This window comes from Parasteatoda tepidariorum, chromosome 7 (assembly GCF_982258835.1).
Source record: "Parasteatoda tepidariorum strain Cologne lab strain chromosome 7, Ptep-v5.0, whole genome shotgun sequence".
In the NCBI taxonomy this organism is placed as follows: domain Eukaryota; kingdom Metazoa; phylum Arthropoda; class Arachnida; order Araneae; family Theridiidae; genus Parasteatoda; species Parasteatoda tepidariorum.
In genome coordinates this window covers 98,617,826-98,634,935 of record NC_141761.1, presented here as the reverse complement: position 1 = coordinate 98,634,935, position 17,110 = coordinate 98,617,826, and the positions used below count along the sequence as shown (strand labels likewise).

The 17,110-nt window shown below is 31.5% G+C and overlaps 1 protein-coding gene across 6 annotated transcripts in view; it reads right to left on the bottom strand.

Moving 5' to 3' along the window:
- The window catches only part of LOC107450334 (alpha-2-macroglobulin-like protein 1), a 75,987-nt gene that overhangs the window by 43,297 nt on the left and 15,580 nt on the right, over positions 1 to 17,110 (bottom strand). For all 6 annotated transcript variants that reach the window (XM_016066099.5, XM_043047104.3, XM_016066097.5 and 3 more), the window contains exons 10-16: positions 14,470 to 14,581; positions 11,772 to 11,881; positions 11,420 to 11,623; positions 8,297 to 8,521; positions 5,419 to 5,606; positions 3,917 to 4,070; positions 22 to 171 (exon numbers count right to left, since the gene is read on the bottom strand). In XM_016066099.5, the coding sequence (XP_015921585.3) occupies positions 22 to 171; positions 3,917 to 4,070; positions 5,419 to 5,606; positions 8,297 to 8,521; positions 11,420 to 11,623; positions 11,772 to 11,881; positions 14,470 to 14,581 (1,143 nt within the window). The remainder of the gene's footprint in view (positions 1 to 21; positions 172 to 3,916; positions 4,071 to 5,418; positions 5,607 to 8,296; positions 8,522 to 11,419; positions 11,624 to 11,771; positions 11,882 to 14,469; positions 14,582 to 17,110) is intronic.

Below are 17,110 nucleotides of genomic sequence, written 5' to 3'. Positions count from 1 at the left end.
AACTATCTCTCAAACTATTACTCTTTCTTTGGTGAGTTGTTCATTGTTGTTCAATAACAAAACACTTTTGTCAATAGCTTTAATTCCGCACAAAGAGTTTGATCCAGCAGTAATGCTGACTGTTGTTTCGGCTCCTGGCTGTTGCTTTTTATCACCAAATGCAAATTGAACCTGGAATTAAAAATTTCTCCTTTTAATTTTTTTGTTGAGAATATGTGTATAAAGTACTTAATTATTTAATCATAATATTACAAGGTTACTCGAAATTTTAGTTTTGATTTTGTGATATATATATATATATATATATATATATATATATATATATATATATATATATATATATATATATATATATATATATATATATATATATATATATATATATATATATATATATATATATATATATATATATATATATATATATATATATATATATATATATATAAATACAAGAAAACTCGAAGAAAGTTAAGGAAAACAATAAGTTTCATTTATGGCGCCTAAGCTGCATGTAAACAGAACTCATTAGATAAGTTCAAAATGAAGAATAAAACAAAGAAAAATTATAGATATATGAAAAAAAGGGGGGGGGAATAATAAGTAAAAAAATAACAAACAACAGTTTATATTTAAAAAAAAGGGGAAAAAAAGGATGAAATTTTATTTAAAAAACCGGAAAAAAAGATATAATCTTTTCATCAGCCCACACGATTATATCCGCAAAACAGAGTGCTTTCTGATATTGTATCAATAAAGCTAAAGCAAAATATATTAATACAATAGTGTGAGGAGCACTCAAAATTTTTTTTATAACAATTACAACAAATAAATTAGATCACAAAAAGTAAAAATAAGTAAATATAACATGTAAAAACAGAAAATAAAATAAAATAAAAAGAAAAAACATTAAAAAGAGACTATAAAGCGAGTAGCAAAATCAGATCAACTTACATGGACGGAAAATATTTCAAGAATGATTTAAAAATGTTTTCGCAGAAAGATTGCCAGATTACAAAATATGAAAACAAAAGTGCAAATTGAGTGTAACAAGAGGGTTTTAAAGTGTCGTTCCTACTGTACTGCTGAAGTGATTTGTTATTCTGAGCTTTGATTTGTTAGTTACCAAGGATGGGTCCGAAATGGATGTGCGCAAGGTAATATTATACTGGATAATTTTAAAAATTGATCATAAATAGTTTTAGAAGATAGATGTTTATTTAAGAAAAAATATAAAATGGAAAAGAGAAACATAAATTGCCTGTTTTGCAAATAATTTTAGCCGCGGATTTGCACGATATGGATTAGCACATAGAAAAATTATTTAAATTATCAAAGAAAAAAATTTTAATAGATAATTTTAACACGGATTTGCCCGAAATGGATTTGCACCTGGAAAAATTAACAAAGAAAATTTTTTTTCAGTAGATAATTTTAGCAACGGATTTGCTCGAAATGGAAAAATTGCACATGGAAAAATTGTATAAATTAATAAAGAGATTTTTAGCTAACAATTTTACCCACGGATTTGCCCGAAATGGATTTGCACATGGAAAAACTGCATAGATTTACAAAGGAAATTATTTAGTAAAGGAATTTTTAGTAAATAATTCTAACCATGGATTTGCCAGAAATGGATTTGCACATGAAAAAATTATACGAATATAATCGTGTGGGCAGATGAAAAGATTATATCTTTTGTTTTCCGGTTTTTTAAATAAAATTTCATCCTTTTTTTTTAAATATATATATATATATATATATATATATATATATATATATATATATATATATATATATATATATATATATACACATAAACTGTTGTTTGTTATTTTTTTACTTATTATTCCCCCCCCTCTTTTTTTCATATATCTATAATTTTTCTTTGTTTTATTCTTCATTTTGAACTTATATATATACATACATATATATATATTAACATAAAAAGATTTAACTAATTTTTTTTGTTATTCCTGTTCTGTAAATCTCTTTCTTAATTTATTATTCAAATCGAAGCTCTTTCTCACAATTTAAAATTCACATCCTGTCTTTTAATCTATTTTTACTTCAAGTATGCATTAATTAACAATCAGACATTTCCCCCTGTAACTAAGCGTGAGAATGTTGAATTTCCCTAGACTAATTTAATAGACCAAATAAATTATTAATGCTTCCCTTTTTCACTGAGATCTAATAAAATTGAGAGAAAAACTTCCCAAGGATAAAAACTAAAGCTTACAGATTTTGGAGAGTGACTTGGACCAATGCTTGAATTGATTTAATAGTCGAAATGACGCTCTATCATCGCTTTAAAATGACTTAAATAAATATCATTTTCCTTCCAACTGTTTGCCTGCGCTGCTGCCCATGGCTGCTATCATCATCATATATATATATATGGGTCATTATATATATATATATGGGTCAAAAACAGTCATTTTCATGTCCCCAGTATATTTTATGTTTGTTTTACAACTTACGAAAAAAGAAATTTCAGGGAAAGTGTTCTTCAGAATACAGGCTAACAAAAGAATAAAAATAAAATTATGATTTTTTATTTTTTATTTATTTTAGGTAATTAAAATATACCAATATGTCATTCCCTCACTTGTCCCCACTGTTGATTTAAGAAAAGAAAAAATTGTTTCTGAAATAAAAATAAAAAAATTTACAAATTCGTGTTTTTTATTTCAGAATATTGAAATATAGAATTCATAAAATCAATTTTAAATTTAATTTCTGATAAAAATATTAACACAGCACTATTTTAAACTTTGTCCCCAGTGTTTCGCGTCATTCCCTCACAACAATGTTCTTATCACCTGCAATCTTCTTAGAATAAAAATATTTTAATAAAAACTTTAGCAGTTAACAACTGGCATCATAGAACAAAATTGTAGTATGTTTCCATCTTCAACTTAAAGAAGCTTTGCTGTGAAATAAATTTGAATGAATTAAACCAGGCAAAATTTTTTACATTTGTCATTCCCTCATGTCGTTTTTTAGAGTAAAATAAAATACAACTTCATCGAGAAAGTGGATAATTATATGTTGCTTTCTTGTATGAATATAATTGTATGTGATTGATTTCAGAAATTAATTAGGCCTAACTGTTATTTTTAAATTTTATAAATTTGTCATTCCCTCACTAGTGTATAAAGTGAGGGAATAATGCTGAAGTGAGGGAATGATTCAAGATGAGTATATTATTAAATTTTATTTCCCAAACCTTTAAAAACTATTAAGTATATAAAGCTAAATTATAATAAATGTTAGATATACTTAGTATGTTATCATTTTCAAACTTGAGGTAGCTGTAACTTAGAGAAAAACATGTATTAAAATAAAATATCATACCCTATTAGTGTCATTCCCTCACTTTTTAAACAGTGAAATTAATTTATTTATTTAAATATTAAGTATAATTTATAGGATATATACTTTCTTTATAATGCCATTACATATTTCTATTAATATAAAAAGTTTCAGAGCTTTTTATTCACTTTACTTTTTGGGGATTTTATGAACTGAAAAATGACAGTTTTCGTGAGAATGACCCATATAAATATTGAATAGCAAATAACTGCGGAAAATAATGGGACTGAAAACATCGAAATCTGTTTAAATTTTGGAATAGACAGTGAGAAGTTCAAAAGTGATTGTTAGAAATGTCTCCTTATTGCATAGGCAAACAGGTTTTTAATATTTTTTCCTGCTTCCCACTCTAGTGGTTACGCAGATTTCAATAATTTTTTGATTCTTAATAGCTTAACTATTAATCTAAGAATCCATTGATATGTATACTTTATTGATTTCATTTTTAACAATGTCTTTTCAAATATTGATTATGAGTATCATGCATATTTTATTAAACTATTCTTTGAAATCAATAAATAAAATTAAGTACCCCTACCTTATTCTCAAAGCAGCTCTCAACATCAATTTCCATAGAGTCAGCTACTACCTCTCCAGATTCTTTTACATAATATACTAAGACACGAATTGATGGTGACATTATAGTGTTTACGTCAATATCTATAGACACTTCGCCAATGGGTGGCAGGTACCTAAATTATGAAAGTATGCAGAAAATTTTAGTATTTATTATGAATTTAGTAATAACATTGCTCATAGTTCAATATGTCATTCTCGAAAAGTTATAGATGTTGTAGTTTTCCTATATATATGTATATTTTTCTTGAGAAAGTTAAACTACACGGTCTTACCCCTCTAAGAAATACTAGAATTTTATTTTAGAAATGCTAGGAAAAAGGAATCAGATATTTCTATTAAGACAATTAAAGAAAACTAGGCAAGATAATGATGTAGTCAAAGCTGTATAACGAAGAGGGAAGGAAAGAGACTGTCATCCAGAGGCCGGAAACTGCTAAAGAGCACGACCAGAATCCATTCAAGAATATAGGGGCTTATTTATAATTTTTTGAAAAAAAATGACAGAGAAATTATATCCATATAAAAACTACAATTTTGTATAAAGACTTAACAAAAATTCTACAAACTATGAAAATAAGGCTTATATGTGCTTTGGAAAAATACTCGCAATAAATTTTGTCCTAGTGCCCCCTAAAACCATTGTTCAGCGGTGGATGAAGTTATCTTTTTCTTCCTTTGCATCGCAGCTTTCGTGGGCCCATCGTAGAGAAAGCTCAAGGGGAGGGGAGGAAAGAAAAAGTAATACCCGTTCTTACCCCTGCGAACAGATGTTATCGAAACGAAGTAGAACAGTGCTGCTTTGGGGCTTAATTCTTATTGTTTGATAATGTATGAATCTTTAGAATACGCATAATAAATTGAACTAAAAATAAATTTTGTAACTGTAACGACCAATAAATAAGGGTAGCTTTAAAGCAAAAGAATATTTAAGAGTTAACATAGTAAAAGAAACACCTCGAATTTTTTATATATATATATTCTCTCTATTTATTATGCGAAGCACACTCCTATTTATATAGGCTTAGCGACGAGTAACCAGAACATTCGACATGATTGACAATTCTCGTGTAAATCCTTAAATATTAGTCCGATCCAAACCAAAACTATCATATTTCGTAAAATGGTCGCCCAACATAGCTAAGTCGCCAAAATTATTGCCAAGTAGGCAAAAATGTCGACAAACCGAGTTTTTCGCATGAAATTCTGTTGAGCAGCTTCCCCTTCGGTACGTAACGTCGAATTACTTTACTTCAGCTTGATAATTAAACATCGTTGATTAGTAAAATTTTGTTCATTAAGAAAAAATATTTTAAATTATGAAAATGTAATTTTGAACATCGTTGAAGAAGTTTGAGATATTAAATAGGAATTACAGATTAGCCAAATGAAAAGTGATTTGGCTACTGTACATGCTATATTTTATGCAACAATGTAGAAGTATTATACAATTTTCGCACTTACTTGCTATCTTGTGCTTCTGGGCAATTATCTTCTGATGATTGAGGAATTGACTCTTTAGGTGGATCCAGTTGAACTTCGGGACCATTAATAACTTTATTTTGTTTTTCATACTTTGCAGAAACATCATCATCAGGAGAGAATGAAGTTTGAATTGAACTATCGATGACTACAGTTGACTGATATACTACCTACACAATTTCATATCGATTACTACAGTTGACTGATATATTACCTACACAATTTCATATCGATTACTACAGTTGACTACATAATTTCATATCCATGACTTCAGTTGACTCATATACTACCTATATAATTTTATATCGATTACTATATTTGACTGATATATTACCTATATAATTTTATATCGATGAATACAGTTGACTGATATACTACCTACATAATTTCATATCGATTATTACGGTTGATTGACATACTATCTACAAAATTTTATATCGATTACTGCAGTTAACTGATACACTACCTAAATAATTTTACAATGCTTTTTTTAAAAAAAATGAATATTAAAAATAATTCAACACAAAAACGAAGAATAATTTAATTATTTTTCTCCTTTTTCTTTGAGACTGAATCTGAGCTTTTTTTTTAGCCCCGCAGTGGACTGATCGTTAAGACACGGTTCCCAGCAGATCACCGAAGTCAAGCATCACTGGCTACGGTCAGTGAGCGGGAGGGTGACCACTTGGATCAGCCTGCGTAGGGTTTATTTATTAATATTTAAAAAGTTATTCTAACACTGCATTATCTGGGTAAAATTTTTTAAATTGAGAATTATTTATTGATTCTGATAATTTTTATACAGGTGGAAAATTATTGTCAATTTTTTTTAAAATAAAAGCCAAAAGCTTTTAAAGTATTTAAAGTTATTTGATCATTCTAAGGCTCAGATAGTTCTTTAAAACACGATACTATAGTTCAAAATTATACTTTATGCTTTAAATGTTAAGTACTTTAATTTGATGGCATTTTTGTTTTCCTCAGTGAAAGAGTTTTGAAAACAGATCCTCTTACAAAGAACATTATGTGAACTTCAACCAAAAATAGATACGAAGCTCAAATAAATATTTTCAAGCAATGCTTTGTAAAATAATTTACCCATTAAAATCCGTGATATAAACCGCACCGAATAAATTAGTTTTTGCATGTTTTTTCACTCCTATGTTGCTCAAATTTTATAAAATCTTTATTTTTTTCGAATATATGATTTGGTGTCAAAATGAAAAATCTCATTTTCAAATTATTAAGTAAATTTAAATATTTATCACCAAACTGTATGCTAAATAAAGTCATAAGACATTGAATCAGAAGTGTATAATTTTCTTTCCCAATCTTGCAATTCCTTTTTAGATTTAGTTCGTTACATGCAGTAATAGAATTGAATTTCACTAGCTATTTTATATTCTCGGTAATTTATTCTTTCGGTTTTTTATAGATTTAATCTTTCATCTGAGACATCTTAATCAGCTCTATTTAACTTTCAATGGTTCTCTTCCCTTATTCGATTCAGTTTTTTTCCTTGGAATATTGAGTGTTACACACAGCTTTATAATCAGTTCTTGAGTACTACTTCCTCTAAACTATTTCTTGGAAATAATCTTCATTATTTGTTTTACTAAGTTCTAATGATAAATAAGTAATGCTTAGAATTTATCTGAATTGAATGTTTCTGTATAATCTACTGCTGTGTGTATTGCAATAATAGTTGAACAGCATTTGATTACAAAACAAGAATGAATTACTCAAATTTAAAACAAACTTGATTCTCTTAAATCTTAACATAGGATGTAAAAGCATTTGTTTATAAAGTGGTAACATTTAATTAGTTTCAAATGTCATTTTAAGTTATAAAATGTAATTATGATACAATTAAAATGTTATGATACAAATGCACTAATGAATTTTAAGGCATTTAACAATTATATTTGTCTGTAAATAATTATTACAATTATAATCGATTAACAATTATTTTTCGAATAATTCGTTTAAACAGCTTTTTTACCAAAACAAAACCACTTATCAAACAAAACCTAACTCATGGAAAAGTGTTTTTTTCTCCTCAAAATCTTATCTTGTTAATTTGTTTATTGCATTTAATAATTACTGATTTTATTTTTGTGAATTTAAATTAAAACTTCTGAATGGCAGGTCTGATATCATTGACATCGAGCAGACATATTAATTTAAATATTTTTTTAATTTTTTTAAGAGCAGTGAGTAAGGGACAATACCTGGGGTAGGTGTACTAAATACGAAAATATCGCCATCGTTAAAATTAGCAGTACTTATCGAATACGATAATATCATGATCACTAATGAGGATTATAATTATGGAATGAAGTAATATCACGACCATTTCAGATGACGATACGTATCAACTCAAATATTATTATTGATACGATAATTATGATAGAAGTTATTGATACGATATTTGATACGATAATTATGATACTATTTATTGATACTATTGATTGATACGATATTTGATACAATAATTATGATACAAGTTATTGATACGATATTATTGTAAGTGTGAATAAATCTAATTTTGTTAATGAAAATATTGATCAATGTAAAAATAATATAAATTAGTTAAATTAGAAAAATTTCGCGATATAACAAATTAAACATGATCTTTTCGTCAATTGATGAGACTGTTAAATATTGATGTTTGTATCGATGCAACCCGATGTTAAAACTCGGTTTTATCGATGCAACTCGTTAAAACCAATACTCGTTTTGGCGACTACTCTGAAAAGTAGTCGCCAACATATGATCTCTATAATCCATAAGTGCTTGATATGATGCAGAAAATCGAAGGAATGTGAGCTCTTTAAAATAACCAAAAAGTAAAACTTACTTGATAGTAAAATTCATAAGTTGCACTTTCTTGGGATGTGAACAGCACCTTAAGAGTTTGCGAGGATGCGCATGCAACCGGTTGGTGAATAGGCTGGATTTGTATGAAACTTCCGGAAGGAGAAAAGTACGGGTTCAGAAATTTACTTGTGGTTGGCTGACTTAATTGATTTGGTTCATTTCCAACGTCTTTGTTCGTGGCTGGATCGTAATTGAGAGCTTTAGCCTATAAAACACAACAGTTGCTTTTGAAAATCAAGTTTATATATATCTCTATAATTACGGCAGTTAAATCTAATAAATATTGCAGACATCAATTAATAGTTAGAGTCATCATAAGTTTAAATTGCGAACAAACTAATTTAATCTTTCCTATGAAACAGTCATGCATTGAACAGACAACCCATATTTGAGTTTACGACTTTCAATATTCAACTCGTTAGTCTGAAATTTTGAATCCTACCCAGAAAAAAAAGAGAACTCAGGGATCAAACAATGGAACATACTTTGGAGGATTTTTGATAGAAATAACCCGCATTTGTATTACATGAAGAGGGAAACCACGAACATCTAACAGATACCCAACACAGCATAACGCATGATCCATCTGGAAGGAAATTTTAAGTAAGCATTCTGGTCACTGCGAACTCGAAGCGGAATTCGCATTGACCAATCATCTCTAGGAATCAAGCTTTGATCATCTCATTAGGAGGTTTCATATTGGCAATTACTTTCCCTCCCAACTAACACAATCCACTTTTGTAATCCCAGCAAAGTTCACCACTAAATAAAACATTTATCCAAAAATGGCCTCTTTCATTCATAGGACATCAATGACAATTTTTCCCAAATTGAAAACGAAATTGCAAAATGCTCCATGCCTCAATGTCACACAATCTCAAATCTCGTAAAGGCTCGTAAAAACTGAATGTCACACTTGCAAGCACGCATAATATAATTGCATGGTTTCAGTAATAATAACGTTTAATAAAGTTAATTTGTTATACTCAATGTATTATTCGACATAATATCCATATTATAGATATTATTTGGCATTGATAAATTATTATAATTATTTTAGCACTTGTAATCGTATTTATAAAGAAATTAATTTTAATCCTTGCAATTAATGACGCATTTACATTTTTGCAAGAAAAATAATAATTTAAAAGAAGTTTATCCAGCTAATAAAGAAGTTTATCCAGAAAAGAGAAAATTTCGTAAGTTATTAACTGATGTAAATTATAAAGTTAAAATCACAAAACCCTGTACTTATCACTATCTAAAATTTCACGTAATGTAGATTGAATATGATTCATAACTTTAATACTAAGTTTATATTATTTTAATTTTGTAACTAAGTCGTGTCATATAAGTGTGAAAAAATACATTCCATTGGTGTAAAATTAGTAGAAATTATAAATTTTTCTAATAAATTTGTATATTAACGATGTTATAGCATTGAGTTTTGCTTCATGAAGATTTAAGCTTGAATATATTTTTTTCAAAATAAATTTTTAAAAATTAAACTACTCATCATCGTTTTTGTTATTCATATTTAGTTAAAAGATAACAATGCAGGATTATCCATGATTTCCTCTGGAGATTCAAATGGCAATGTTACAAAAAATCATTAAGGCAAAAATGAGTCTTACACAATATACATAATTAATTCAAGTCCTATTTACAGCCTGAAAAGTCATTATACATCACCCAACCATGGCCAAGCACCTAGTCCTATTTATAGGGCTCTATCATTCAACGGCCACATTAGGAATACCACTCAAATTTGACCCTAGTCAGAAGACATGGACAGAGTGCGAGATTGAACCCCTTTGTCCAAACTTCCACAACCAACGAAAGAATTTTTGGCCTTGGCAGATCTAACTTGCATCTTGCTGCATATGCACGCCGGTTGTTTTGTCAACTGCCAGGTTCGAGCTCACTACATCCTAGCATTACAAGTGTTTCAGGTATGAATCTTTAATCACAGGGCATACATCAATGCGATAGTTCATTTTTTACTAGATTCAATTCACCATTGCACTATCAACAATACTGCAGCGTTTTTAATCATTTTTATACAATTCTGCTAAATCATGCGACAAAGAGGTAAGAAAGTAAGATCTTTTACATTGTCCAACAAAAGAAGTCGCCGATTTTGTCGTTACCGATATATCATGTTGAATAGAGTTTGAGCAATCGGATTAATGCATGATCTGTGACTAAAGATTTAAACATAGAATGTCAGAAAAGGGTAGAAAAGGAAACTTGAATTGAATAAAGCAAGGTAGCATGAATAAAGCACAAATAATCAGCATGCTTTTGTTTCGATCCTATAAACATTAGCCTCCCTCAGTATCGTACCACAAAATGACGGAAAGGAGTCCGAGTACGAGGAAGATCACGTGCTATAAAGGAAAATAAGGTGGTCGAAGCAATAACGGAATCATAGCAAATTTAATCACGATAATAAAAGAATGCTTGAATTTATGCTTGTTATTATCTCGTTGAAGCTTGCTCCTTTTTCCCAATTGGTATAATTTCGTTCTTTCCCTTATTGAACTAATTTACTCTTTTGCTTCCTCTGTCATTTTTATATTTCGATACTGACGAAGGTTTTTGCTTATAGAACTGAAACTATAGCATATCCATTGTAATTTGAACTTTATTCAAATCGTTATGTTTTTTTAGACATAGTACAAAGAATACCCTATCTTTATTTGGAAAAAGTGACTTGAGTCTGTATTCTATATTTTAAGATTCATTTATACTGTATAAGTCCTTCTGTTTGTGTGATAACTTTTTGAAAACATAGTGAGAATTATAAATTCACCTGTACAAAACTAGAAGATAATAAATGGATATTTTATAAAGTATTATGTGAATAATATTATCGAGAAAAAATTCATACGAATTGCTAAATTTCAAAAATTTAAGTATTTGGGACAAATAAGGCAAAAAAAGAATCATTCAAAAGAAATTGGAATGAACCACACTCTTTAATTTGAATAATTCGTGTAATTGACTGAATTACTGAAAGACATATATATTTAGTGAAGTTCTTAATTAGTTACATTACATTATTTATAGATATTACAGATTGAAGTTGTATCTTACTTACTTCTAGACTGATTGAAATGACGTCTACATTTTGAGGTAAGATGGTGTAAGAAATCAGACCTTGAGAACTTGAAGTATAATTTCTGCAGGTTTGTACTGTCTTGGTAGCCCACCAATCTGCTAAAATGCGTCTTTTGTTTATGGTAGCGCAGATTTCTATTGGTTCTCCAGATACAATTGTACCATCAGGATTAGTGACCTTTAGCTACAAGTTCAACAAAACAAGTTCAACTGGTTCAACAAACAATATTATTGAAAGGCTACAAGTTGAGAAATTTTTACTTCTAAGTGAGTTTCACTTTCTTTTTTTTATAATTTCGATAAACAATTTTGTTTAAGAACTTGTTGCTTACCTTTCCATTATAAGGCAATCCAGGTTTGTAGTAATCCAGGCCATCAATAAAGGATAATTTTAGTGGTTCAGTATCACGATTAAGATTTTGAGAAGCGCTTCTTTCTACACCTATACATTTAAACAGCCATTAGACCTATACATTTGTATACAAAATATACATTTATGCATGGACAAAATATGCATGTGGAAAACTGAAATTCAGTTTAAATGTCATTATGTCAACGCCAAGCATCATCACGTCGCGTTCACGTCGTGTTGTCTAGTCAAAAGTATCCGTACACTAAATCTGTCATTTCTGAAAGTCTTTTAGTTGGTTGTGGCGTGGAAGTATGGTGGAAGGTTAACCAGCTCAGAAGCAGTCCACGTCATCTGAGTGGAGTTAAAAATTAGGTGCCATTCCAACGATGGCCGACAAAAGATAGAGCGCTAGAAATGGACTTGGCGCTTTGCCATGGTGGGCTAATGATGATGATAACCAAAAAAACTTAAACTTCCAATAAAAGAAATCAATCTGGACGATGATGTCATTTGATGCGTAGCTGATAGACGTAAAAGTGTTGTCAGTGGTTTGTTAGGACATATTTATGCAGTCGTGAGACAATAGAAAGATTTTGCTTAGCTTTCATCATACGTTAACCCCAATACTAACCTTATTTTCCACTCATTTAGCAATTATGGGAGTTGTTGGAAAATTTCGCGTATGCGCTGCGGAACTCAAAAAAGCTTTAGCTTTTAACTTTGCAAGAAATCTCTAAGGAGTAAGTCGAATGAACTTAGTAACTTTGATCGTGGGATGTCTCTTTTGTTGAAAAACAGTTCGTGAAATTTTGATCATTATACAGTAGCTAATACTCTTTGTGAGTGATGCAAATGTAAAGTGAAAAGTTTGGGGCAGTGAAACTGTAGAAAACCAAAGTGGCGGGCTGAAAAAAATGAACGTAACCTTGACAGAAAGGCAAAATGCAAGAATTACTTAGACTTTAAGAGTTTTGTTCATCAGGAATAAATAAAAAATAAAAAATACGTAAAATAAAAAGCCTTGAAGACCATTAATCAGGTGGCCACTCACAGACTTCACATCCATCCCTATAATGTAAAGTGCCGACTGCAGAGGTACGCGTTTACGTTCAGCAGTTACTGAGCAAGCGTGACTAAAAGGGCCATTTATAAAATTTGATGGTGGCAGTATTATGGTGTAGGGTGTTCTTTGCAATTTGGGTCATATCCCTTAATGTTTGTGACTGAAAAAAGTTCTCTAAAATGTATGTGGACATTCTGGGCAGTGCTGATAACTCAACTTTAAGAATGTGTCTATTTTTTTCTTTAAAATGGATAGCTGTATTTCATTCACACATCGAGATTTCTGCAGTCATAGTTTGATGAAATAGGTGTCAGAACTAGACTGACCTTTTGATCAGAGATGGATTGAAAATCTGATTTATACCAGACATAATATTTTTACGACTAATTTAAACGTCAAATCAGCGGTCTTCACTGATATCAGGTGCGATAGAGAATTTCTTGAAGTCAATTTCTTTGGCTATTTATCAAAAACTGGTGAAAAGACTCCTCGGAAGTATGCAGTCAGTCCTTGATGTGAAAAATAGACTGACATATTAATATAAGTCTCGTGATTCTCTGACTTCATACCACTGAACAGTTTTGACCAGATATTATGGTCAGTATGTCTACATCTAATTGATGATAAATTGTAGTGGGATGAATCAGTAGAAAATAACACTTAAAAGAAATATTATCTAACCTTATATTTTCCATGTTAGTAACTTAACAATAAAACTACGTATAGATAGTTAATGGTAAAAGCTTAGTATATGTGGTGCTAGGAGGTTGGAATTCGGTATAAAATTTGTTAGTTGCAATTTCCGATGTAGTTTTACGCTTAAGCTTTAAAAAAACTCGTCAACCAATGTTACTACAGTTGTCGTTTTTACAAAAAATGCGTTCTTTCAATTTAACTTTCGACAAAACAAACAACAAGCGCATTAGGACAACTCCACAAGCTTGCCGTGGTTCTATCCAAAAATAAAAATCAGCTATATTTTACACATATATAGCCAAATAAGTGATGACAATCAAAACATGGCTAGCCTTACGCTTTATGTTGTGTTATTAATATACTTAAATTTAATTTCGTCTCACCATCTTTTCGAATTTATGAAATTCCGAAAACTCTCATGAATGGTAAAATTATGTATAAATTTAAATGCAAATTAGAATAATAAAACTTCCTGGAATCTCAAACTTGTTCACCAGTCACCTCGCGAACATAGCATTAGCAAGAAAGTGTAGGAAGCTTGTTACTGTTTTACATTTAGTCACCCATCCATTTCAAAATGTGTATTTTTTGTTTTATTATTTCTATTATTACTTTCCTTTAAATTTTAATATTGAATTGAGATTAAAACAAATTTGCTATTAGTTGGGGACCTTTGCAAGGAACAAAAAATAACAGTCTTTATGACATATGCAAAAGGATTTTTCTTAAACAATAATTAAAAGAGAATTTATTTCGGTACACGTTAAAAAACATTAACGAAATAAAATTATTTTTACTATTTGATAAAGGTAAATGGACAGAAGACTATGCTTACCAGTGTTTTACTAGGAAACACTGTCTTCTAATATTGAGATTTGGATAGTTAAAAAAAATCAAGATATATATATATATATTTTACCTGTGCCATCTTCAGTAACAGTAGCTGCTACAACAATGCTTCGACTGTTGTAATAGGATGTATCACTCTCAATCTCTTTTACATTTAGATTATATGTGTAACAACCTTTGATCTGAAGAATGGGAAAAACTATACATCTTATAATTATTGCGATTCAAAACTTGTTATTATTTCAAGATAAACACAAATTACATTTACTAGGAACTGGGGTAACTTTATACTAACATACAAACGAAAAAAAATTTAGCACGAGTTCTATTTAGTCAAAAGGGCAGTGATTATTCTAATTTAATGCAAAGACAATAGATGTCGCAAATGACGGTACTTATATATATATATATATATACAGTCCAGTCACATTAATGTGACCACCTGTCAAAATCCAGAATAACCACCTTTGGCAGAGCGAACCGCTGCTAGGCGTGCAGGAAGAGAGTCAATTAGGTTTCTGAAGGTGTTCACTGGGATGTTGAGCCATGCCGACTCCAGTGCCGTGGCCAGCTGCGCTAGATTACGCGGTTGAGGATCCTTGGCGCGAACAACCCGATCGAGGTGGTCCCACAGATTCTCGATTGGGTTTAAATCCGGTGAGTTTGCTGGCCAGGGGAGTATGGTAAATTCATCCTGGTGCTCTTCGAACCACGCACATACACTACGAGCTGTATGACACCTCGCATTGTCCTGCCATAATTTTGAGGAAAAATTATTCGCATGTAGGGGTGGACACATGGAAAGATGCGTACTTGTGCTGATCCATCGTGCTTTCCACAATGATGAGAGCACTCGGTGAATGCCAGGAAAACATTCTCCAAGCCATAATGCTCCCTCCTTCAGCCTGCAGCCTTCCGGCAATTGTTGCAGGATGTTTGTTTTCAGATGTTTCACGTCGTATACGCCAACGTCCATCTGTGCGATGGAGCATAAAACGTGATTCATCGGAAAAAGCCACCTGTTGCCACTCTGTGGGCGTCCAGTTGCGGTACTGGAGTGCAAATTGCAGCCTTCGTCGCTGATGAACAGCAGTCAGCATAGGTGCATTAACCAGGCATCTGCAGCGGAGACCCATGCACAGCAACGTTCGCTAAACAGTGGTTGAGGATACATTCTTGGTAACCCCTTGATTCATCTGGGTGGTCAGTTGCTCAACAGTCTCACGTCTATTCGCCTGAACGCATCTCCGTAGCTTTCGTTCGCCTCTGTCATCTATGGCCCGCGGTGCCCCACATGTGCCACGCCGCTTGTTTTGTATAGTGCCATTTTGCCATGCACGGTATACTTTTACCACGGCGGCATGCGAACAGTTCACAAAATCAGCCGTTTCCGAAATGCTTCCACCCTTGGCCCGAAAGCCAATAATCATGCCCTTTTGGACGTCGGATAAATCGCTACGTTTCTGCATTACGCCAACGATTGAAATGCTTTCAGATGCCTTAGGACATCCTATCTATACAATCCACTGTAATGTGCTGCCACCTGCCTTCTGTGATTGGTTATTTTACGTTGACGTCGAAAGTAGGTATTGGTCACATTAATGTGACTGGACTGTGTATATATATATATATATATATATAAATAGGTAGAGAGAATTATATAGTTCTCATGGTTCGGCTTAAGGGGAAAATCTAAAATGTTAATTTATGCATACTAAATCCAAAAATAGAATAAGGAAAGTAAATAATCAATTATGAGAAAGCTTTTAATGCCGAATAGTAAATAAAAAAGGAGAATTTAGATAAATAAATAACATAAAAGGAATAGTTAATATTATAATGCATATAACATATATATATATATATATATATATATATATATATATATATATATATATATATATATATATATATATATATATATATATATATATACACTGGTTATCATAAATTAAGGAAAAATCACAAAAATAGCGATAACTCTTTCAAAAGTAAGCCAAACCGTGCAAAATTTGCATATGTTGTCCACTAAGAGTAGCTGAGTAAAATTGCAATATGCAAATTAGTGGCGCTGCACTCGGCTTACGTCATCTGCCTGGAGCATAAAAGTCCAAGTTTGAGAGAAAGCACACAAATTTTACTGTGATTGCGACATTGAAAATCTGAGATAGCCAATTCGTAATAATGACCTCTAGGCATCATTTGCCTGAAGAACTACGATGGAGAGCCATCGGGAGACTAGAGGCAGGGCAGAGTCAATCAGAAGTGGCCAGATGGCTAAATGTGAGTCCATCTGTGGTTCATAGACTTTGGAGGCAATTTCAAACCACAGATTCGGCATCTAGGAGGTTCAGTCAAGGACGGCCAACTGTTACGACCAGTGCCGATGACCGATATTTGACATTAAGTGCACGCAGGAATAGAACCGCTACTCCGACACATCTTAGATCCTCTCTTGCTGCAGCCACCGGAAGGTTGGTGTCAACGTCAACTGTGCGCAGAAGGCTCCACGAAGGTGGTCTGTATGCGAGACGACCAGCCATTTGCGTGCCGCTCACATCACGCCATAGGAGAGACCGTTTGCAGTGGGCCCGACAACATGTCCACTGGACGTCAGATCAATGGAGGCCTGTTCTCTTTACGGATGAGTTCAGGTTTAGTCTAGAAAGTGACAGTAGACGTTATTTGATATGGAGAGAACCTGGGACCCG